General features: G+C 30.8%; 2 protein-coding genes across 2 annotated transcripts; one reads left to right on the top strand and one right to left on the bottom strand.

Annotated features, from left to right (window-relative positions):
* Window positions 1-1,288: 1,288 nt before the first annotated feature.
* LOC113397549 (piggyBac transposable element-derived protein 2-like) lies at window positions 1,289-3,760 on the bottom strand. The gene has a single exon (XM_026635949.2). It carries the CDS (start codon window positions 3,355-3,357, stop codon window positions 1,393-1,395), a length of 1,965 nt encoding a protein of 654 aa, XP_026491734.2. The 5' UTR covers window positions 3,358-3,760; the 3' UTR covers window positions 1,289-1,392.
* A 224-nt stretch (window positions 3,761-3,984) lies between these two features.
* LOC135193787 (3-oxoacyl-[acyl-carrier-protein] reductase FabG-like) lies at window positions 3,985-4,810 on the top strand. The gene has a single exon (XM_064217765.1). The coding sequence runs from the start codon at window positions 4,024-4,026 to the stop codon at window positions 4,774-4,776; it is 753 nt and encodes a 250-aa protein (XP_064073835.1). The 5' UTR covers window positions 3,985-4,023; the 3' UTR covers window positions 4,777-4,810.
* The last annotated feature ends 19,542 nt before the right edge of the window (window positions 4,811-24,352 follow it).

Here is a 24,352-nt window from a genome sequence, read left to right as displayed (position 1 = left end):
TTCAATAAATCTCCTAATATTTTATATACTATGTATTTATTATTGTGAGAACATCCGGCAATACCCTACTCATACATAGCCCTCTGGCGCACTGTTACAGATATTATCTAATCATCGTTATTATAATGGTCGCATAGACAGTTACTTTTGTCATTATAATTAGTAGGCATATTATTAACGTCTTAAATCTCCTGCGACAATTTCCGAACTTTTTATATAAAATGAAATATCAATTCATATTTTAGTCGAGTTTCATTCACAATCTAACCAAATTCATTTATTCAATATCTTCTATATATACATACATATATCAGCGAAATACCACTTACTGATTAATCACAAAATCTCAGAAGCTATAACACGTAAAAAGACTTATAATTTAACATGTATGCTCTCCAGATGGTGTGGCACATCCACACCTCTAGGTCCTTCAAAAATTAAATTGCTAAGGCAAAGTCGGAGCAGAACAGAGAAGAAATGTAATATCGATTAAAGATGAAATTACACAATGATTTTATTGAAAAATTTTTTTGTATGTTTTAAAAATTGAACTAGCTGTTGCTGCATAGCAAGGCTTATTACGAGGCATGAAAAATAGGGAGTAGAAGTTTGCTATATTGTATATTATTGCATAACATTGCCCAATGATAGATAGTCGAGTATATTCTATGAGTCTTATCTTATTTCCTATTACGATGGTACTAGATGGAATTACTTTAATTCCGATATAATTATTTGTACGTTACTAATTTCAACTATTTCTTTCATATCTTTATTATCTATGCAATTTTTAATACAAAGAATCACAGGCATCATTAATTAGCCTTTATTATAAACCCTGCTCAAATTATGTTTTGTTAAAATGTTTATGATGCATTACATTTTTATTCACACGTTATTTTTTTGAACAATTTATTTCAAACTGGTACTTATAAAAGAGACACTGGTTCTGTCTTCTTAGTCAAATTGACTCAACACATATAGTTAATAAAGTTATGAAATCGATAATCATCGTGAAATCAGCTATCCAAGCAAATCTTGGCAAGCACAAAGTTCTACAACCAAATGTTTTTGATATATATTAACCCTTAATTTGGCACAGATAAAAATATTCAAAATATATGAATTTGACAATTTTGTGGTTTCAGGAGTATGTCATAAAGTTCTGGAAAAATTAAAAAAAAAATCTTCAATAGCCCACTGCTGGGAAAACTGGTGTCCGTCACAGCGTACCTTGCCAATTACTGTGAAATTAATGGTCAGATTTATATGTTCTCCGAGGCGGACACTGCCAAACTACGGAAAATAAAAACCACAGATATTTTTATGTTTTTTTATTAAAGAAAAATACAGAAATGAACATTTTAGAACTAATTGATACCGAAGTACAGTTTATTTTGTATGAAAATTTAAAAAACAATTTCTGGGGGCTTTTCCTGTCACGAAACATAATCTTGTGTTGCATTTTATGCAATACACGATAGTTTTCTTTTGGCAGAACCTGCAGCGTCCTTCTTCCATGGTCGAAGGGAAATGTCCTATATTGTCGTATTTTAATGGACTCAAAGGGCGGGGTGCATGCGGTTTCTTTACTTTGACGGATTCAGTCTGTTTTCTTGTAGCCGACCTGTTTACCTTGCACAATAAGTCATAAATATCATATCTATATGCTTTCAAAGGTTTTTTAGATTTCACGTTGCCGGAATGCTTTTGGCGGTATAATAGCCAAGCATTATTTATACAAATATCAATTATCTGTGCAAATATCGCTAAATACCATCTCCTGCTTTTGAAAGGTGTTTTGTACAGTGATATTAGCATATCAGAAAGATCAACACCTGCCATATGTCTATTGTATTGACGCACAATCTGTGGACATTGGACATCGATTTTGGCTTTTGCGTCTTTGGAATATCGGCGTATTTTTTCTATAGGCTCACTTGCTACAAAGGAACTAATAAATGTGACAGCCTTATTATCATTCCAACGAACAACAGCTAAGCGGTTTTTATCACATATAGATTCTACAAAATGTCCTCGAGGTTTCTTTTTCATGGCTTTTTCAGTAGGTAAAACTTTTTCTGCTCCTCGAAGGCGATTGCCACGAATAGTGCCTAAGGCAAAAACACCATAGTTTTCTCGGAGAATTAATAGCAACTCAGGTGAAGAAAAAAAGTTATCGCAAAACACGAAAGATGGTTTTTGACAAATACTTTGACATAATGCTATAACCACCTGAGCACCAAAACCTAGAGACAATTCTTCTTCAGTGAACTTATGGTTGCGAAAAGTATCGTCACCTCCATACAGCACAAAATCATAAATTATTCCGGAAACTCCGGCCCTTACATAATTTTTAAATCCCCATTTGTTAGGTTTATCTTTCATGTATTGTTTTCTTTTACCGGCCTTAGTCCCTTTATATGCTATCATCATTTCAACTATACTAAATTTTGTCTCCTTTTTCTGTTGTTTCAGACAATTTTGTCGTAAATGCTCTATGACTGGACGAACTTTAAAATATTTGTCTCCATCGTCCATTGTATTGTCAACAAAATGTAAATGTCTTCGTATCAGCTGATATCTTTTCAAAGACATTATATCTGCGACATTACCATATCTAAATTTTTCTGACCAATAATCAAGATATGAAGGCATTACAACAATACCCATAAGTATATGGATGGCTAAAAAGTCTCTAAATTCTTCGTCTGTTAGTTGAATTGACTTGCCGGTTTGTTGAACTGAATATAAGTTTGTCTGCTCTACGATACTAGTAAACATATCTTGAGAAAAAAAAAGGTGAAAGAAACTCAAAGGTGAATCATCTTCTGGCAGGTCTATGTAATCATCCTCCTCACCCTCTTCTATTGTCGCTTGGTGACGGAATTGAGCTACTCTCCAATTGTAAGTCAGCTGAAATTTTTTGTTTTTTTTTGGTCTTTTGGCTTTGACTGTAGTTGGTTTCCTAAATCTTTTTTTTCGGGGTGCTAATGAAGAAGCTATTGGTGTTATAGGCGTTGCAGGCAATGAAGGAATAGCAGATAGGGATGGAACATTTTCATAAATGGACTCGCCAATTTCACGCACGATAGAATCTGGTATAATATCAGCATCTTCGGAGTGTAATTCTTCATCGTCGGATGTATCTATTGTTATGTTAGCAAGGGAAGATGCAATAGATGGTGCAGGAGAAGACAGGGGAGTGGAAGAATTAGTACGTGCATCATGCAATTCAGTTTCCGAATCTGATATTTCGCTAGCATCGGAAGGTGCATGTTCATTCGGCACTAAAGCAATAATTTTACTTGCGCGATTAGGCTGTTGGCAAAGAAAAAAAAACAAACTCAGAACCATAACCAAACAAGCAGAAGAACACACATTTTGGCGTTGTCCGCCGCAGCGGACATAGTAATAAAGTATTACTTTTCTATACAATTAGCAATGTCCGCTGTGACGGACAAATCATTTTAGTTACAAATAAACACCATAAAAATGTAATAAAGTGCGTATGTTTCTGTAAATAATTATTGAAATGTTTATTATCTAATAAATAAATCTATAATTCAATTCATTTTTTCACAAAAAATAAGAAAAACAATTATAAATACCTTAAGCAAAACAGGTGGCCGCCTTTTCGCAGACATTTTGCGTCCCAACTGACATATGCAATGTCGCCACAATCATTACTTTTTTTACTATTTATTTATGGTATAAATAAACATTTACTCGACTAGAAATCGATGAACATGAAATAAAAACTTGGCAGGATTTATTTTAAATAATTGTCCGTAACACCGGACTTTATCAAATTAAGGGGCTGGAGTAGTTTCCTGATAAAGTAAGATAATCTGTTGCAAGTGTGCTTCAGCTATTATTATATCTAAATTGAAGTGTCATATCAATAAAATACTTATCATACGAGTTTAATTTTCTATAACTATCATCCTATATACTAAAATTTACGTATAAATAGAGCAGCCTGAAATTCACCAGCGTTAGTCTTACTTGATACGTTTCAAAATGAGTTTCAAAAACAAAGTAGTTATAGTAACGGGAGCAAGCTCGGGCATCGGTGCATCGGCATCGATAATGTTCAGCAAAGAGGGTGCTCGCGTGGTCATGGTGGGCCGCAACGAGACCAAACTCTCCGCCGTGGCTGCGAAATGTTCATCGCCACTCGTGATTCGCGCTGATATCGCCAATGACGATGACGCTCGCAGCATCATAAACCAAACCATTAAGAAGTTCGGTCAGATCGATATCTTGGTTAACAATGCTGGAATGACGATGGAAAATGGTGGTATCCTCGCCAACGATATGATGAAATCTTATGATATCATCATGAATATCAATCTCCGAGCGGCTGTTCATTTAACAAACTTGGCTGCCCCATATATGATCAAAACTAAAGGTAATATTGTGAACATTTCTAGTATTGCCGGAATTATGCCTCCTTTTGGTGTCGGTATGACCAACTACTACATCTCAAAAGCAGCATTGAATCACTTCACTGTCTGTTGCGCAACTGAGTTGGCCCCACACGGTGTGAGGGTAAATGTGTTAAGTCCTGGACCGGTAAGAACAGATTTTATGGACAATGCCAAAGCCGCCTTTACATGGGATGATTTTCCGTCGAAAACTCTCCTTAATAGAGTGTCTGAACCGGAGGAAATAGCAGATATGATTTTATACCTGGCAAGTGATAAAGCGAAGTCTGTCACTGGATCTAATTATGTGAACGACAACGGCATGCTCATTAAAAAAACATATTAGAGTGTTAATATTTAATAAATATACATTTACAAGAATAATTTTATTATTATCATCTTATATAGTTGGTTCGATCTGTTTTGGAATATGGATCTATTATTTGGAATCCACACTACAATTTATATATTGAGATGTTAGAAAATATTCAAAGAAAATTAATAAAATACCTTAATGTTAAATGTCGTACAACAAATGAAACTTTTACAATTACTCCACTTGCTGATCGTCGAACACTTAGAGATCAATTATTTTTGTTTAAATTAATAAGGAATTACATAGATTCACCCTACCTTCTAAATTGCTTAAGATTCAGGTGTCCTAATATACGAACACGAAATAAGGTTTTGTTTAGTTTGCCCTTATTAAAGTCAAATTATGCACGAAATTCTTTTATATATAGAGTCTGTAATGAATATAACACTAAATTTTCCAGTATTGATATATTTACAGAATCAGTTGCTAACTTCAGGAAATTTGTGCTAGAACCATAAAGCCTAGATCTTTTATTTGTTTTTTTCAAATTTGCCCTTTTTTCATAGGTTTGTTTTTTCTTATTATTATTATATTAGATATTATAATTAAGTTTGTTCTGCTCTTATTATGTTTTTAGTTATAAGTGGAAACTTTACTGGTATATGTGCTCATTTTTATGCTTTAGCTTTAAGAATGACTTGCACTGTTTGTTTCCCTAATAAAGTAAAAATAAAAAAAAAATAAAAAATCTTAGAGTATTAAGAGTTACTCTATATACTAAATATATATATATATATATATATTATTGTAAGAACATCCAGCAATACCCTACATGTACCATATATAGTTCTCTGGCGTACTGTCATACATGCATACGATCATCAAAGTTATTATGATGGTCTCATAGACAATCACTTCTTTTATTTATATAGCTTTTTATAATTAGTACTAACTAACATCTTAACTTTCTTTGCAATACTCTTTATGAGAAAACTAATAATAAATTATATTCTACTATATAAATATTATATATATTTAGGCTGACTCATATTAAATTCAAGTTTTATTTATTATAATAAGTACAATATTGATTAGCTATAATTAAATAGCAATATTCAGTAATATTAAAAAAAAAAATTAAAAAAATATCCTTATCCGAGATTTCAACTCGGAACAGGATTTACAGCCTTGTTAGCTACTCTACCAACAATTAAAGCATATTAATTTTAATGATTTAAACCAATAAATAATTATAAATTAATATGAATGAAACCAATTTTTTTTTTCTTATATAATTATAAAATGTATAATAAAAAATTATATTGCAATATTAAAAAAATATGTTATAGTTTTATGTTAAAAGTTACATGATATTTAATTTTAAGGATAATACGAAATCTGTATTAATAAGTCATATCTAACTATTAAATAAAACATATTTTAATTTTTTGTATGTAACAATAAAGAAAGAACGGGTTGATACCGACTTACAAAGATGATATTATTTTATATATAAAAACCTCTAACTCTATTTACTGTGGTACTCTTTGTTCTTGATATTAAGTTTAACAAAAGAAATCAAGAAAGCTTTTAAAAATATTGCAATCCGTTGAATGAACAGAAACAATGAAAATATTTTGCTTTTATTATTATTATTTTTATCAATAGTTGGAAGGCAGTAAGCAAATACACATCTGATAGAGAGCGCTTTTCTGTTCGTTGGAATTGGCATTACAAGAGAGTTTACAATACCAATTCTAATTCTAGTATAGTCTCATACTATTCATATTATTACAAATTTAAGTAAATAATAAGTCTCTAGTGGTAATAAAGAATTAAAAAATAAAGTAAAAGTAAATGTTATTCTAGAGGATTTAACGACAATTTTTTTATTGTGTATTAACAATATGAAACGTAGAGGTCACTGGTTCGGAAAATATATTCTTTCTAGAAGAACCGTGGTTCGCATTGTTAGTACTATTTTTCACTCATCAAATTTATATCATATTGGTACAAGATCCACGCTTTCATTACCTTGTTTTTTTCATTATATTATTTTTATTACTAATAGATGCTAAATATTTTGAAGATAATATAAGAATAAGTAAATAAATGTTAAGCTTAAGTTTTTTTAAAATTGGTCAATTTGTATTTCATATTAAACAAAGCATTTAATAAACAAAGATATATATATATACATATGTATGTAAACTCTCCAAAACGACTCGACCAATTTTGATTAAATTTTAATATGTGCTTAACTGGGTCTACGGCGGCTTATATTGAACCCGGTAGGTGGCGCTGCGACCGATGTTATGTTTAATAAAAAAAAAAATGTTTTAAAATAACATTAATTCATTCTCACGTATATATGTAAATAGTATAGTATAGTCCGTTACAACATGAATATTGGTAAGGTCACGTTTTATAACCTTACTCGAATCTCAAGCCTTTATGATCAAGCTATCTGTAGTAACTCAACTCCATGTTCACAGTTACGTCCCTCATGTGATTATGGCTGTATCTGATCATACAAACTACAGCTAACAATTATACGATTCAAGTCATTGTAATGGCGCTACATCTGTTAATCAAAAAGAGGAGGCAGTCACACCTGAGGTAAAAATAAGAATAAAGGAGATCTCTCTCTACACGATCGATGTAGATAATTTTAATCATGAACACTTTTTTTTTCGTTACCAGTTAATAATATTGTGAAATCCGTATTCTTGAGCAATTCAATATTAAGTTGTAACCCTAGAACATTTCATTATAACTAAAACTCGTAAATACCTATTTTTTTTTACTCAAATAAATTATAATCAGTAATTGTATGTATACATGTTTTTCATTCAAGATTTTTACTTAATATTGAGAATTTCACATAACAAATTGAGTAAGATTCGCAGGGATGAACGTGTTTGCCGAAGCCTTCATTTGCTTCCACAAATATGACGTATTTATTCAATGTGTAAGCATTTTAATTTTACTTGGTACAACCAAGCTTCGGTATATTTTATTTTGTTAAACGGAAATATGAGTTTCATGTAGTTTGTTTTTTTTTTATAATTAGCTTCCACAGGCAAAATCTGAAGATGTGTAGACATTTCTATATTGAAAATATAATATATGCATGGTTCAATTAATTTTGAAATATATTTAACCCTGAAACACTACCTATGTCGAATTTTCCGAGTTATAATCGTGGTTAATCTCAGCAGACCCATTGTATTTGTGACAGTCGATAGCGCTTTTTACGCTTTAGGGGCTTTGAGCGCCATTGCAGCACCCATGACTTGTCACATAGTTGAAGATGTTACTTTTTCTCATGCAATCATTCAATTTTAAATATATTTTTTTGTACGATATTATAATGGTGATGGTAACATGTATTATTTTCCATTTGAGAAATGATATATCAATTAATAAAATAAGATTAGGGATGATGAAAAGTCTTTGTAGTTCCACAAATTGCTACAAATTCGTATTTGGTGAATGCAAACTTGATGATTGTCACAAAGTTAATAATTGCTATTATATTTTCTGTTTTTTATTGTTTTTTTTTTTTTAACTCTATTGTTTTTGTTATTTTAAGTTTATTTAAAAATAGTGTGTCAATAATTATAATATAATAAAAAAAAATAATCATTGTTCATTTGTATGGAAATATATTTAAAATAAACAAATAAATAAATTCTCTGAATGTAAATAACAACCACGTCGTAGTAATTCGGACAAAGCGTCATCTATTTGCTCCTGAATTTGTTATTTAATACGATTTTATTTTAAAACAACTTATATCAACTGTATACCAACAGTTCTTTTTCGTTTTCGAAAAGAAATGGGATGTGATAGTTGATAGCAATAAAATTGTAGTATACTTTGGGAGCCAAACGTTTTCTTCGAGGCTATTTCATTATCGCACCAGAAACGGTAAAAAAAACGCGCAGAGTATTTTTTTAAGTCATTGTATTTTCTTCTGTGAATCGGTATTAGTTTTTACTTTGGATTTCAGTAACTAAATGTAACGGTTATATATTTAATAACGGAATTTATCGTTGAAATAAGTATACAATATACATTTATTTCAATTTGAAATAGATAAACAAATGAAGCTCTTGTTCGTGAATAAGTTTGATACTGTGAAAACTGCACGCCCGTGTCGTATTGTATCGTCATGTGTATTAATAAGCTATTATATACACACACACACAAACATACAGACAATCTGCCGTATGTTTACAGCATTAATCAATACACTTAATATAAAGAAAATACATACAAAGAATTACTAATTATATATTTTATATTCTCTTTATTCTAGATATCATAATAATAAATTAAAGAGATTCCGCTTTAAGTTTGTTTCTCTTTTATCTTTCATTATCTGTATGAATTATTTTATATTATATTCCAAATTGAATTAAAATATCAATGATATTGACAGTGGCTTTTATTCTTTGGCAGTTTTTATCGCCAGTGCTGTGCTTCGTTAATGCTAAGAAAAATAATTACTTTTTTCAGTATGTTGTGCTATCAAGGTGGAGGAATGACTCCGGCTGACGCTTCTAGAAATATATTTCTCTAGAACGCGACTATAAATTGCTGCGAAAATGGAATTTCAATGAATGAAAAATATTGTATGACGTCAAGAAAGAAGGTGACAGCACAAAAGAACAAAAACAAACAAGTCAAGTTTATTGTCTTGGTGTGTGTGGACAGTGGCCAACAGTTAGCCACTATTTTTTAAAGTTTACCTCAATGAGAACAATATATATTCTGAGATAAATAGTTTGCAAAAATATCAAACAGCTCAGAAATAAAAAACTGAGCAAAAAATCTTTACGAACAACGTAGTCGATTTGCGAAAATATTTAGATTGAGTTTGATCATTTGAGTCGTTAACAAAACGTAAAACGTGTAAATTCTGGGAGTACTTCAGATGACTGACACGATAAGACTGCAAAAGGAAAATTAATAATTTAATGCACATGAGTTATCATTTATTAATTTAATATGAAATAATAGTAATATATCAAATTGATAAAATAAGTTACTTTATCTTATACTAAGAAATTGTAAATCACCTAGTCAAGGCGAGGTGATAAATACAAGAAACACACACGACAAGACAAACACAAACTAAAATAGCAATACAAAAATGTTGAGCGTGATGGTACCTTGAAATAAAAATATTATGTAACACACATACAGTATAATTAATGTACTTATGCTTGCCGACCTCTTTATATGAAAAAACTTATCAGGTAATTTTTTCACATAGGATATGCTTATCGATATCATAAATATTTTTTTAGTTTCAAACGAATAAGATAACAATTTTAATCATGACGTAATTAACTAATTTTATATTTTACAACGAAATAAACAAGCCTTTAATATTTTACGGCTCATGACTTTTGTCTTTGATATCTTTTGAACAGCCTGTATTATATTAATTGAAAGTCCAATGCGAAACTTAAAAGTATAATAAATAATTTTTATTTACATGAAACGTTCGAAAAAAAAAACTCCTTAAACCTTTTTGATAGAATTGAAAGCAGACAACGAGTGATGAAAATGCTGACTGTAGAATTAAGAAATAGTTGACACGCGTACTCAAAAAAAAAGTTTACATCATCTGAATCCGTGAAGAAAAAAAAACAAAATTTTTGTACCTCCCATAATTGTATTTAGAAGGTTTCGTACATTTTGCGAAACATTTACGCTCTTAATCATAAAATCGAAATATTGTCGGGTGTATCTTTAGTTAGATACTGATTTCTCACTTTCTCTAATCATTGATTTTAAATAAACATTTTTAAACATTTTAAAGAAGAAGACAAAGTATTACTTAAACAACCATCCCCAAACAATATTTAAGTAAAACCGTTAGACATTGTAAAAAACAAATCTCATCTGACCTTTATAACTGCATTTAAAAAACGAAAATTGTATTCCATATTTAAAATACATAAATATTATAAAACGTCCGAAGCGTTGCTGTAAATCACTCATAACGTGTTGTAAATGCGGTACAGATTTAAATTAAAGTAAACATATTATTTTATATCCGTTGAAAAATATGTGTATTATGTATTTCTCGGGTCACCAATATGTATGGACATTTCTTGGGCCAATGGTACTTGAATCCGGGCGGATATTTGATTCCTGCTACTGGCTGATTTGATACGACCGACGCGTTTACGAATACATGAAAACGTGTTCCAACGCTATTTCATTTCTTTGATGATGTATATTTTGGCGTGTCATATATTTATTTGAATATAGAAAAAATAGATTCCTTGATATTTGGTAGAGGAATGATTTTGTGTCTTATGATTTTTATATTTTTTTTAGTAAAGGTTATTGATATAGTAGCTAGTCTAATTCAGACATGTGTTCAATTGGCCGATTTGACCAATTAATACTCAGTGCTACGGAGTTAATAGTGTTACATTGCTTTGGAAATTACATAGACCTATAAATTCTACGCCGGATCATGTTGTATTGCTGTCTCATCGAACCCTAAGGAAACAGAAAGTACAACTTAGTTACAACACAGCCACATTCGTTGAACGGAACTTTGATCGTAAACCAATATCGGAAAAAACCTAAAATATGTGTTTTATTTAGGATCATTTGATATGACTCGTTGTAATCTATTTAGATAAGTTTATACAAACATATCCTAATGCGTGATAGCGCTACGGGTCGACATGTTCCCGATGCGGAAACGAAACAATATCGTGATCGAACCCCTCTATACAGCTAAAATAATCGTATTGCTTGTATCAGAAATCAAAATCAAAATATACTTTATTCAAGTAGGATTTTACAAGCACTTTTGTATCGTCATTTAACAAACTATTTAATGTAAAGCTACTACCGGTTCGGAATATAGATTCTACCGAGAAGAACCGGCAAGAAACTCAGTAGTTACTCTTTTTCGATATCTAAAAATACAGTCATGTTAGTTAAATACAATTATATATGTATGTTATGTTATGTTGTGTATAAATATACACTTCTGGATTTTGCATATTATTCCAAAGAGAATACTATTTTTATAAGTGAAACTGAGGACTCTTAATTCAAAATTAACAAAGTTGAATTGTCTTTTGTAAATAACAAATTGCAAACGCTGATACGGTCAGATATAAAACAAAAGATTGTTGAATAGCTATTACAATCGTCCATACACATCGAGGTATTTTTAAATTAAATTAACATATTATTTTTTCTAATTCGAAAAATAATAGAATATGTGATTTTAGATATATACTTTTAAATTCATCATCATTAAGCTCTGTGAGTATTCGGTTTTGTGTTCTTAACCAAAACTTTTGCGAATTCCCCACAAGAATGGTTTTATACAGGCTGTTACATACACTCGGCTTGCGGACTTGGGCTTTTATGGGTAGCTCATAAAAATGATAGATCACTGTATGCTACGTGTTCTTTACATTGTAAGGCAGTTTATTTCGATAAAATATTTCGCCTTTTATCGTCAGGTTCTAGTTTAGGAATGTTTTTTGAATTCTTTTAAGTGGTTATTTTTGTTATTTATAGCAGAAGCGTTATTGATAGTTAATATAACATGGAGCATGATTTTTGTAGTACAAAATGATGTGGTAAAGTGTTATTTGATAATATTTATTTAATGTTTTGATAATAAACATTACTTAGTACTATTTAATTTCTATTGTAAGCTCCAAGTCACTCATCTACATTTGGCGCTAAAACGATGACATCTTTCATAAAAAAAAAATGTTTAATGTCAAATAGTATGCATTAGTTCAGTTAGAATTGGAGTTTGTCGATGGCAATTTACTTTTGTTTATGTTTTTAATTTTTTTTTTATACAGCCGTAGCACCGCTCTCTAACCGACCAGTAACTTTTTCCGCTCTCTAAAATTCGTATTTGTTACATTGCAAAATTTAGTAAATTGCAATTAAAAATCCTCTGGAGCTGGCGGAGCTGGCTGAGACCATTAGCATTTTTTTATGTGCAGCTATCGTCCCATAATCACTAGGACAAAAATTAGTATAAAACGCTATTAATACATAAAAAGATTGGCACGTCTTACAAGTTAGACCGATTCGTTTACCGTGACGGCAAACGGCATGACTCTCTCTTATGCCGTCACGCCCCTTCACCGCGTTATACTCGCGTCTCCCTTCTGAGTGCGAGGCATTCGTACCGTATTTTTGCAAATAATGACGAAAATAAAATATATTTTTTAACTATACACTGTTTTTATTTATTTATTTCCTCTATGTTTGTCTATTTGTTTTCTGTGATTATAAATTATTTCAGTAACCGTTAATTTAAATGTTACACGCCCATTTCTTTTTTATAGTATTCAAGTCTAGTCTAGTAAAGTCAATTTCAACCGTAATATATAATGTACAAAGAATATTTTTGTAAATTTAATAGTTTGTCGAAGTTCATGTAAATGGTATTACTTAAATCGATATTTTGACCTTTGACAAAGTATGTACTACATTTATATCTAATTACACGTTTTTGTATATCTCTATATATAAATGCGCAACATAGCAAGGCGAGTGTGAGCAAGGTAAGTGTGAAATCTAAACAATTATTATTCAAAACATTATATAATAAGTTCATTTATAAAAATCTGGTCTAGATTTACGAACATATCACATCAAAAGTACGTTCAAAGTTTCTGAATCGATTAGGCACAGCTATTTTTCAATTAAATCAACTCATGTTTATTCGTGAAGCTCGTAAAATAGTTTGCGTCGAAACATATTACAGATTATACAAATCGTATATATTTTTTAAAGGTGTTCTAGCTGTTTTCTGATTTGGAAGTCTTTCTGAACAGAAAAAGCATTGTCGATGCATACGGCCCTTTTCTGTTACATCACATGAATGCGAGTAAACACAGTTGAGAATGTATCTCTTTCATTCTCAAAGACTGATACTTTAGTTTGTCCCGTTTGGATAAAGATCAGATGTAGAATCAACAGGTTTTCGTGCTTTTTAAGGATCGAAAATCCAACTCGAAAAGTAAAAAAAGCAGTAGATACTGCTTTTTTACTTTTTTTTATCGACCCAACCAACCGCGTCCTCGATATCTATGAACGTATCAGTATAGTTACAACATCTCCAAATGAGCAAATAAATCCGCAATTATGAAAACGTTGAAGGCACTGCGTTAATTAAAAAAAATATATTAACCCACAAATTACTTACGCAAGTACATGCATTTGAGATTGTGTATGACATATCAAATTACATTAACGTTACCAAGTTCACAGAAAAAAAACATATTTTTATGAATGTTAAATGTATTGCTGGCATGAAAAATATCACGAGTTGCTCGAGGCAGGTCGTTGGATGAGTTACGTTTGAATTTTTGTTTACGAATAGCGCTTTTGCCCTGTGTCTGGCAGCTTCGAATACACTTATTTTTTATTTTAACACGTTTTTAACTCTATGAATATTACAAAAGGTTCTATCAAGTTACATGTGACAATCGTTAAATATAATTATTCATAGTTGGAAAGATGGACGAATTGGTTACTGGATGGTAAGTATCGAAAAGAATCAGTTTTGTTCTTATTATTTGTCTGTAAAATTGATTATTACACTAACTTTCTGATTGTATTAGAGGAATATCAGATATTTCTAGAAATTATTTTCGTATATTTAAATATATAACATAAAGGAAAACTATTTTCATTAATCTAGACAAAATAGTCCTTTGTAAATAAATTTTGTTAATTTTTTTTAATTATATTAAATATAAATCATTTAATAAAAATATACATATAATGCTGTTGATACCTTAGAAATTTACAATGATTCTTTCAAACCTTTTTTTTTTATGTATCTGATATAATCTTAGCAAGATTCGCCTGGAAAGCGCCTGAACTATTTTATTATTTTTCTTCGTTGATATAATATGTAATTACATGTATTCGTATTACCCAGTCTTTTTCGTAATTTTTACATAGGCAGAGATACTAGTCATTTAAAATAACTAAACATTCAGACGGAAATGCATCTATAAAATATATGACTTAATATACAGGGTTTTTTAATACGCTTGTATTATTCAGAAACTTTGTTATAATTAAACACATCACATTTATAAAATCCAAGTATGAAGTTTGATAATTTAGAAATGACAGTCTTGAACCATTTAAACGTTTAATGTGAACGGATATGTCTGTGTGTATCCTGCACACACAGACATATCCCTGAAAGAGATCCTAACAATATACTGTGGAATATTCGGAATATATTTTTACAATTATTGTCGTATATAAATACTCGAATACATAATAAGATATGGGAATAAGTGAAATAACTTTACTATATAATGGATCCATTTCCCTTTGTGAATGTAAAACGAACATAAATTGCTTTATTCCGGACTTCGTGAGTCATTCAGAAAGCCATAATAATAAGAATAATCTATGAATTGATTTCTGTTACATTACGATGACATATTGTGAGAGATTTATTGTTTCCATAAACCTTAAGAACTTGATGTGCTATTCAAATTGTCGTATTGCGATTTTACTATCTAAAAAGTAATAAGAAACATAATATTCACATATGATAATAATTTTAAAGTATTATAGATAATGAAATTGAAATAATAATTATACGGTCGGATATAGTTAATACAATGGAATTATTGGAAATGAAATTGTAGTCACTATTTGAAATAGATAACAATCAAGTATCAATTATTTGACCGACATATCGTCCAACTCAAGTGTGAGATATATCGTCAAACAACAGTAGTGTGATAAGACTATATTGACCTTCGACAGGATATACAATAATATAAAATATTATTGATTTTATTGATAGCGATAGAACAAGGATGACTAAATAAATCAATGTCGTTAGGTAGAAAACACGGCAATCCGAAGTATAGAAAAACAACCAACCAGTTTTCTGATTTATACAAGTTTTTGGTTTTCTTGGGCAAAATGTTCACTTATTTATGATTATTCCTCAAATAATTTTAGCTGTTGTTGTTTTACTTTGAAAAAACTTTGATTAATAGGCATTTTACTCGATAAACAATTGTATAGATAATAAAAAGTATGAAGTTAGTATTTGTTGATTTTTATGCAGGATAAGTAATATAATAATATAATAATAATTTAATTATTATATTTAATAGTCTGATAGTCATGACAAACGATAGCGCGGTCTTTAATTTAATGGTCATAAAGAATGGTTATTGATTATTGTCTTAATTGAATAATGAAATATATTAATAAATGAATATATTATGTTCCTTTGACTTCTACTCGTTTAGTGTCTTGTTTTCTTATTATATATTATATTATCAGAAGCATATTGATCACTTGGTGTAATCATAATTGTCATCGTTTATATGATGGATTGTAAAGTCTGAGATATAAAGTAAATTATTCACTCATTTCAAGTATCAATTAGGTCTTGAGAAATCTCTAGTCTTGAACCTTTTGAAGTCTTAAAATATGGAACTTCACTTGGTAAATTAGGATTTGACGTACGTGTAAAATTTATAATTATAGGAATGTAAAACAGTATGCAAAAACCCCCTCCCTGCATTTTTATAAATATTTGAATCAAATATCCAAAAACTGAAGAGTTACATATATGTCATTATTTTAGTTTGCTTATTAAAAAATGTGCGAAAAATACATAATTGTATCACAAAATTGTTCGCTTATAATACGTATACCAAGAAAATGCACAAATGGTTAACTAATAACTTCACATGGGTAATTTAACACGAACGTATTTTATGTTTAAATTTATGTTTGTCACCGAAATACGTAACATAAAGTAGGGTATAAAGCCCATCAATTTCATTGTTACTCGTAATACGCTTTCAAAAGTATACCCAATAATGTTTCTGTAATCTGTAATAAAACGTTTCTTTCGTTAGTAATATGGAGTAAGATTGGTTTATAAGTTTGCTTAACTTTTTGGCTCGTTCGCGAAGTTGGCCATCATATCTGTCACAATTGCTATCGAAAGTTGCTTTTAATATTGGTAATGTGTCTACTTTTACATAATGTTGTACTTCAATGCTTTCAAAGAGTACTTATGGTCTAAAATCTTTTAAGGGACTTAAGGCAGTTAAGAGAACATTTTGAAAATTTATAAGTTATTTATGAAAGCATAAATTTTAAAGTCACTGTCTTTTCTGACCTTTCCCAAATAAAATCACGGTGACATTCAATTAAAAACTACTGATTTTTAACTTTTAAATAGAAGTCTACCATTAAATTATTATAATAATAATGCTATGTATTTTGTATTAAATAAATATGATACTTTCCTAATACTATTCCGATCCAAATTTGACAATTCCTTAATTTGTACAAAATAAACAATACTAATTAAGACAAAAATACTAATAATACATATTTTAGTACACAATTGTGTGCGTTTTACTTGGTGGTAGTAAAGGGTGAGTGAGCCAGTGTACCTACAGGGACATAACATCATAGTTCCCAAGGTTGGTGGCGCTTTGGCGATGTAAGGAATGGTTAATATTTCTTGCCACTGTCTATGATGACCACTTACCATCAGGTGGCCCATATGCTCGTCCGCCAATCTATGCCAAAAAAAAAAGCAAAAACAAAAATATACCTCAGCTAGTATTAAATCAATTACCAAAAAATGTTTAGTGGTTCAAAATTTTTTAAGAGACTTGTACAAACATTACAATTAAAATAATATTACTGAAGACCCAAAATATTCGTAAGGAATAATTTGCTTTATAAAATTAAGATTTTACCTGAAATAGCATGGATTAAATCGTTGAAATTTCAGCTTTCTCAAAACGTCCGGGTTAAGAGCCAGCTGCATATCAATGAAGGGTCGGACAAGCTAAATGAGTCTATACCGCTTCATTATCATGCAATTTAGTGCCAAAGGTTTGAGTAATTGCTAACTGCAAGTGCAGGCGAATTGTGTTTTGCTGTTGTAGTGAATGACAGACTGGCAGAATTCATTAAGACTAATAACCATTAAAACGTTTCATTCCGATTGAGACAGGTATTCCAATTTTGTTAGTAAAATTTTTCTTACAAGTTATATGTTTTTAATTCAATTAAATAAATAAATAATAATAAATATATTTGTGTAAATGGAAAGAGATAGAGGACCCTTTGAGGAGGTAGTGTTTTGTGCAAGCCCGTCTGGGTAGGTACCACCCACTCATCGGATATTCTACCGCCAAACAGCATTACTCTGTATTGTTGTGTTCCGGTTTGAAGGGTGAGTGAGCCAGTGTAACTACAGGCACAAGGGACAAAACATCGTTCCCAAGGTTGGTGGCACATTGGCGATAAGGAATGAAATATAATAAAATATACAGGAAAATATATTTTACAGCGCCATTGTCTATGGGCGTTGGTGACTAGATCCATCAGGTGGCCCATATGTCCGTCCGCCAACCTATACCGTAAAAAAAAATCGGTCAGGACGACATCATAATCATATTTTTGTTAGTTTTTAAAGTGTCATATCTATGTATATTGAATGGAATTCTTAATGTTAATTATGTTTCTGGTTATTAATATTATTAGTTCCGTTTTAATTCAAAATTATCACTAGTGAGTGTCAGTCGGGCATATGGCAGCAAATGAAAGCTAAATTTAGGTATTATTTTCATCGACCTAGTCTAGATCTAGTGAAATTGTTGCGTCACATTATTTTTCGAAATTAGTCTATGTATCAACCTGTAAATATTCCGAAGCTTTGCTAAGGCCTCACCCATTGAGGTTTTTGTTTCAATCCAAATTATAACCAACATATGTGGCAGAGTTCAACTGCAATTAGACATATAATTTTTCTCACAATGTTTTCATTCACCACCAAGCACGACATGAATTATAAACACAAATTAAGTACATGGAAGTTCAATGGTGCTCCTGGTTTTGAACACGGAATCATCGGTTACGATCTCGTGATTAAACATTGGGTTATCTCAGCTTACATACTAAACAATGTTATTATTTTATTTGCTTAAAAATGGGAGCCCTGTTTTTAATGTTAACAGATTTACGCAGGGTCGACAAGATGAGTTAATTTGAGATCTGCTTAAACTAATATCATTACTTGCACAATAACATCTTTGAGATCGGTTCAGAGGCGTAGTAACGAGGTAATGACGTGATGTGTGGTTCAAACTTATATTACTAAATTGTACTACCAGTGTCTTATGGGAAGTTTTTCGGTTAGTATTAAGTAATCATATTTTAAATGATTTCAAAAATCTCATCTATGCTATTAAAATTTAATTTATTATTATGTAATCAAACTAATTTAATAATTCTGTTTATACTAACCTTTACTTTCACTGATAATGGAATATAGAATCAAGTAGACATTAATTTCATGCAAATAATTGATTATAATTATTATCAATTCGCCTTTCTAATAGTAATTAAAAAAAGGGTATTATGATTTTAATTTTATATTACATTATTACATTGCAACTAACGATAATGCAGCTAAGGTGACTTGCTATGCGAAAATACTTTTTAATATATTTTGTTTATTATTAGTATAATACTCAATATATCTTTTATTCGTTTGTATAAAAATGTTAATGTGTGATTTTATTTTTTAAGATTTGTTTTATATTTAATCACGGGAAAGCGTAAGAGTAATCCCTGCACAAATTTCCGAGAAACGCGCGGAAAAACCTTAACCTAAATATTACTTATTACTAAGTAGTAATGTTAGAGCCCAGAGCAGGATGTAAGGAGAAAATATTATCACTATATTGCGGTATGAAGTTGGAGGGCAAGTGGGCCAGTATAATTAAAAGAACAACGTTAAAGCAAAACGTAGTAAGTAGCAATAATAGCCTGTAAATAATCAACTGCTGGACTTACGTCTTTTCTTCTATTCAGGAGAAAGTTTAGAGCTTATATCACCAAGCTACTTATAGGCGGTAATACAAATACATCAGAATTTTATCCGACATAGTTTTCGGGAGAATATTTTGCTTCAATGAAACCCTGATGACGTATACACATAAATCTAACACATGAATATGTATAAAACTTAGTGAATTTCCGTGATTGATTGATTGAATTGATTCTTAACCTATGGTTATAGATTCACATGTTAAGGAATTTATAATTAACAACAAAAGAAGGTAACATGTCTTTTGTCAGTACTCATATTTTTGAGCGCAGATAATTTACTTTCAATACCATTTTTCATAAATATGTAATCGTAAGAATGTGTTAAAACTTCACGAAGAAGCTATTACATTTTAAGGATAAAAAAGTAAAATTACATGTTCCTTATAAATGTAAAATTAAACGCGTATATTGTTTCTCAACGCTGAATACAGTTGTTTTATCTTTTGTTTACGAGCCTCAAGCATTATGTGTGGCTGTTCGTGGAAATTTAACGCTCGTTCACGCTTATTTAACATTTTACTTGAGTAACTTGGAAAATGTCACGCCCCAATTTTCTGAATAGATTTTTGTCTTTGCGATCATAATTTGTATTTATTTATTTATTCCATTTTAAAAATAATTGATTGGTGATTGTGTGCCAGTGAAAATTTTAATTATATTTTTATTCATTCTATGGTTTTATATTAATTACGGGTTTTCAATCGTACACGAGCCGAGATGGCGAGTGGAGAGAACGCATCTTAACCGATGATTGCGATTCAAACCCACACAAGCACCGCTGAATTTTCATGTGCTTCATTTCTAGTTATACATTATCTCGTGTTCGGCGGTGAAGAAAAACATCGTCAGGAAGCCTGCGTGTGTCTAGTTTCAATGAAATTCTGCCAAATGTGTATCCACCAACCCGTATTTGAGAAACGTCGTAGTCTCTCAAACTTCTCCTCAAAAGCGAGAGGAAGCCTTAGCCTGAGACATTTACAGGCCGTTAATTTTCAGATATATTTTTAATAACAATAAATATGATAACATTATACAAAATATATAAATCATTACAGTCGTATAATCAGATAAATAATAACGTATATATTTTTGAGATTGAACAAAAGTAAGGGATCGCCCCTTTTACTTTGTAACGATAAAAAAAATATATCCGATTAGCTCTGATACTTAAAATTCGGCATGCGAATAAACTTTACGACCGCTCTTCCAAAAAAATTGGAAAGTTATTCAAAGGTTCAAGTCTACAACCATTGATAATATTAATATTACTGAAGTTACATCTACCAGATATAGATCTGGTTAGCAAGAATCGTTATTATTAATTTCAGAGTATGCAGTTATCAGCTGAAGTTTGATTCAACCAATACACATCACGAGCATTTTTTTTAAATATAGCATAAAGATTTTTTTCACAGCACTGATTCCTGAACTCATACTACGTTTTTTCTTCTAAAGTGAGCAATGAGGTTTTCTTGTCTGGCTTATTTCAGACTAGGTACGGGCATCGAGGATGCTCTCCTTACCCGGACAACGGTTTCTTAAAACGGCTTCAACAGTAGCCTCAGCTAACGTGTTAATTATTTTGACCCGAAAAGTGAGTTAGTTCTGTCATATAATTTGCCGTAATGAAACGAGTCGATCTTACCTCCAAAGGGTTCAAGTAAGATATCACATAAAAAATGCTACTTCATATCCAAGCAATACATCAGTGTGGTATTCTTTGTAGTTTTCATCTGGGGTGTGGCCAAATATTTATATTCTTTTTTCAAATTATTTATTTGAGCCATAACAAAAAATGCTCTTACATATATCATAACATTATAGTTTGTACGTACTTATTCTATGGGTACAAGCGCCTGAACTAGGCCGACTCTGAGTCTCAGACTCTAATCTCTTCTGATGACGTTATACAATTATAAAAATAATACAAAGTAACATGGTAATATACAGTACATCCTGCAGTTAGAAAAGTAGTATATTATTAGTAGTGAGTTAATGATAACAAAAGACTTGTATTTTTTTTTTCTTCATCTACCGACTTATTTGCAATTCGTTCGGTTTCACTATACCAAACGCAAACTTCTACAAAAAAAGGTTAATATATAAAAATTAAATATTAATTAAGGTTTCATGTAAGCTTTTCCTAATATTATTAATTTAATAATTCTATAAGTCATTTAGCACTATCCTAGCTGTATTTTATATGTACAGGCACATTTATAGTTATAATAACATCAGGCAGGAAATGAGCTAAATAATGATTAGTGACCTACATTGACACAGTTAAAAGTATAAACGATCCTCTATTCGCAGTTAATACACAATCAACTATGACATCGAAGGTGCTTATTCCTTGTGTGTAATAATATTAGTTTATTCAATCTTCAAAGCGGGACACAGCAATATTTATAATTTATGTTTGGCAGTAGATCAAATCATGAATGGGTGGAATCTTCTCAGACAGGCTTCCATAAAGTTTTGCCATTAGTACTGACGTATGCTAATAATACATCGTTTGAAATCAATATCTACAAATATTATATGTACATACAAAGCACATATACTATATTTGTGCTGCTGGGTCCTGAGGTCCTGGGTTCAAACCACAGATGGAGCTGAAAAAAAAATATTGCGCTTTTCTGAATAGAAATTTCAACAGCTAGCAGTTTGCAAATTGGAAGTGGGTACACTCCTTGCCTCGGAGAGCACATAAATGCCGCTGGTTCTGCGTCAGAACTCTTCCTGATTGGGTCGGATTTGCTTTCCCATCTGATAACTTGTGCATTTTTACACGCTCTCTGTAATTGGCTAGTCTCTCTGAAGATTGACCGCCGTAGCCAAAATTGATTAGGATGACATCATCAACATCATCATTAATTCTAATGGAAAACGCGGTATTAAATTTTGGAAATTTAAATCTGTGCCAATTTAGTTAATTTTAATATTAACATACATATGATATAAGAACCGTTTATATGGAAAACTTCGTGAATGTGTAGAGACTTTAGTTTTTGGTATCATTCACTTTAATGGACTAACTCTTTGATATATCAAATCAGTTTTCTTTGCTATTATTAATAAAAATGTTATCGCTGATTTAAAAATAAAAAATTAATTACATAGGCGTGAATTCTTACTAATTCCAGTATCATATTTTTAAAAAACCACTAAATACAGACCAATCAACCATTTCCAATAAACAATTGTGATTTTATTAATAAATAACATAAATATTCTTTTAGTTGAATATGATTTATGTAGCCATTGTGCTCTCTTATAATACACGGCACTGGACAGTGGTCCAGTTCATAAATTGTCAATAATCACTACTGACAAAACCTAACAACGTTTTATTGATCAGGGGTTTGGGCCAAATTCTTGGAATCTTTTGGCCAACACTAATTACAAAATCTGGCGTTCAATAAACAACGTATACAATAACATTGAAAACATTTGTGTTAAGTTAAATGGTTTTTGTTCTAGAGTGTTTAACGGGAACAGTTTAATGATCTAACACATCCGCAAAACGATAGCAACAAAGCTAAAATACAATATTGTGCGATTGCTTTGTATGTTCTATTATAATTATCTTACTCGGTTAAGCAAGTATGGCCGCTGCTTCATAAAGAGTTTTCAGTATTATCAGATTATCTTTAAATAGGATAAAACAAGGATGATTTTCGTATCGAGAGTATCGTGACGATGGAATAGAGCCGTCTTTTTTTTCTGGTATAGGTTGGTGGACGAGCATATTGGCCACCTGATGGTAAGTAGTCACCACCGCCCATAGACAATAACGCTATAAGAAATATTTACCGTTCCTTACTTCGCCAATCCGCTACCAATCTTGGGAACTAAGATGTTATGTCCCTTGTGTTTGTAGTTAAACTAGCTCACTCACCCTTCAAACCGGAACACAACAATACCAAATTCTGTTGTTTGGCCGTCTAAGTCATTCCGGTTCCAATTCCAATTTTTTTGCCATACAATCTTTATTACCTGTAAGTACAAATTCTAAATATTCAATACGTGTAATTTTTACTCCTAATTTCGCAAAAGTGAGGAGCCTTTCAATCACGAGGCTGTGTGCGGTCAGCGGTGGCGCACGTCGACTACGCCGCCTATTAGAGGAAGCCTTAGTCTAAGCAATGAAAAACTGTCTACAGGAGAGGATCCTTTTTTTAAAGGGATGTTTTCTTATTTTAAAACTGGAAATTGATTTATGTATAAACAAGCTCAAAAATATAAATCATCTTTGAATAATACATAGAATAGAAAAATATTATTATAATATTTATACTTTAGTAAAATACCTAATATTTTTCTGAACAACTTTTTAAATTTATTCAAAAAATTCTTTGAACAAAATTCTCTGCATTGATATGATACACTTCATACTGTATCGAATATCGAATTTTCTTCAGAAGAAAAGGTATTGTGTATAAATTGAAGTAGAGGTTAATGCTCTGTGAATGGTATATGTCATCATTGGTTTCACGTCTCAGTGTTCGTATATTGAAATTTAAGTTAGTTTTCTTTAGAATTTTTGTTCTGTATATCATTAATTTATAAATGTATCGAACTGTAATACAGTGTACTAAAGTTAATTACATCGTATCAAATATTATTTAAATGCTCATCATAAAATATTGCTCTGAATATAATTTAATTT

Source organism: Vanessa tameamea, chromosome 3 (genome assembly GCF_037043105.1).
Source record: "Vanessa tameamea isolate UH-Manoa-2023 chromosome 3, ilVanTame1 primary haplotype, whole genome shotgun sequence".
In the NCBI taxonomy this organism is placed as follows: domain Eukaryota; kingdom Metazoa; phylum Arthropoda; class Insecta; order Lepidoptera; family Nymphalidae; genus Vanessa; species Vanessa tameamea.
This window is presented reverse-complemented; position numbering and strand designations above follow the sequence as displayed.

Excerpts from the sequence above, each read along its gene's own strand:
- LOC113397549 (XM_026635949.2), bottom strand. The coding sequence starts at position 3,357 with ATGGTTCTGAGTTTGTTTTTTTTTCTTTGCCAACAGCCTAATCGCGCA.
- LOC135193787 (XM_064217765.1), top strand. The coding sequence starts at position 4,024 with ATGAGTTTCAAAAACAAAGTAGTTATAGTAACGGGAGCAAGCTCGGGC.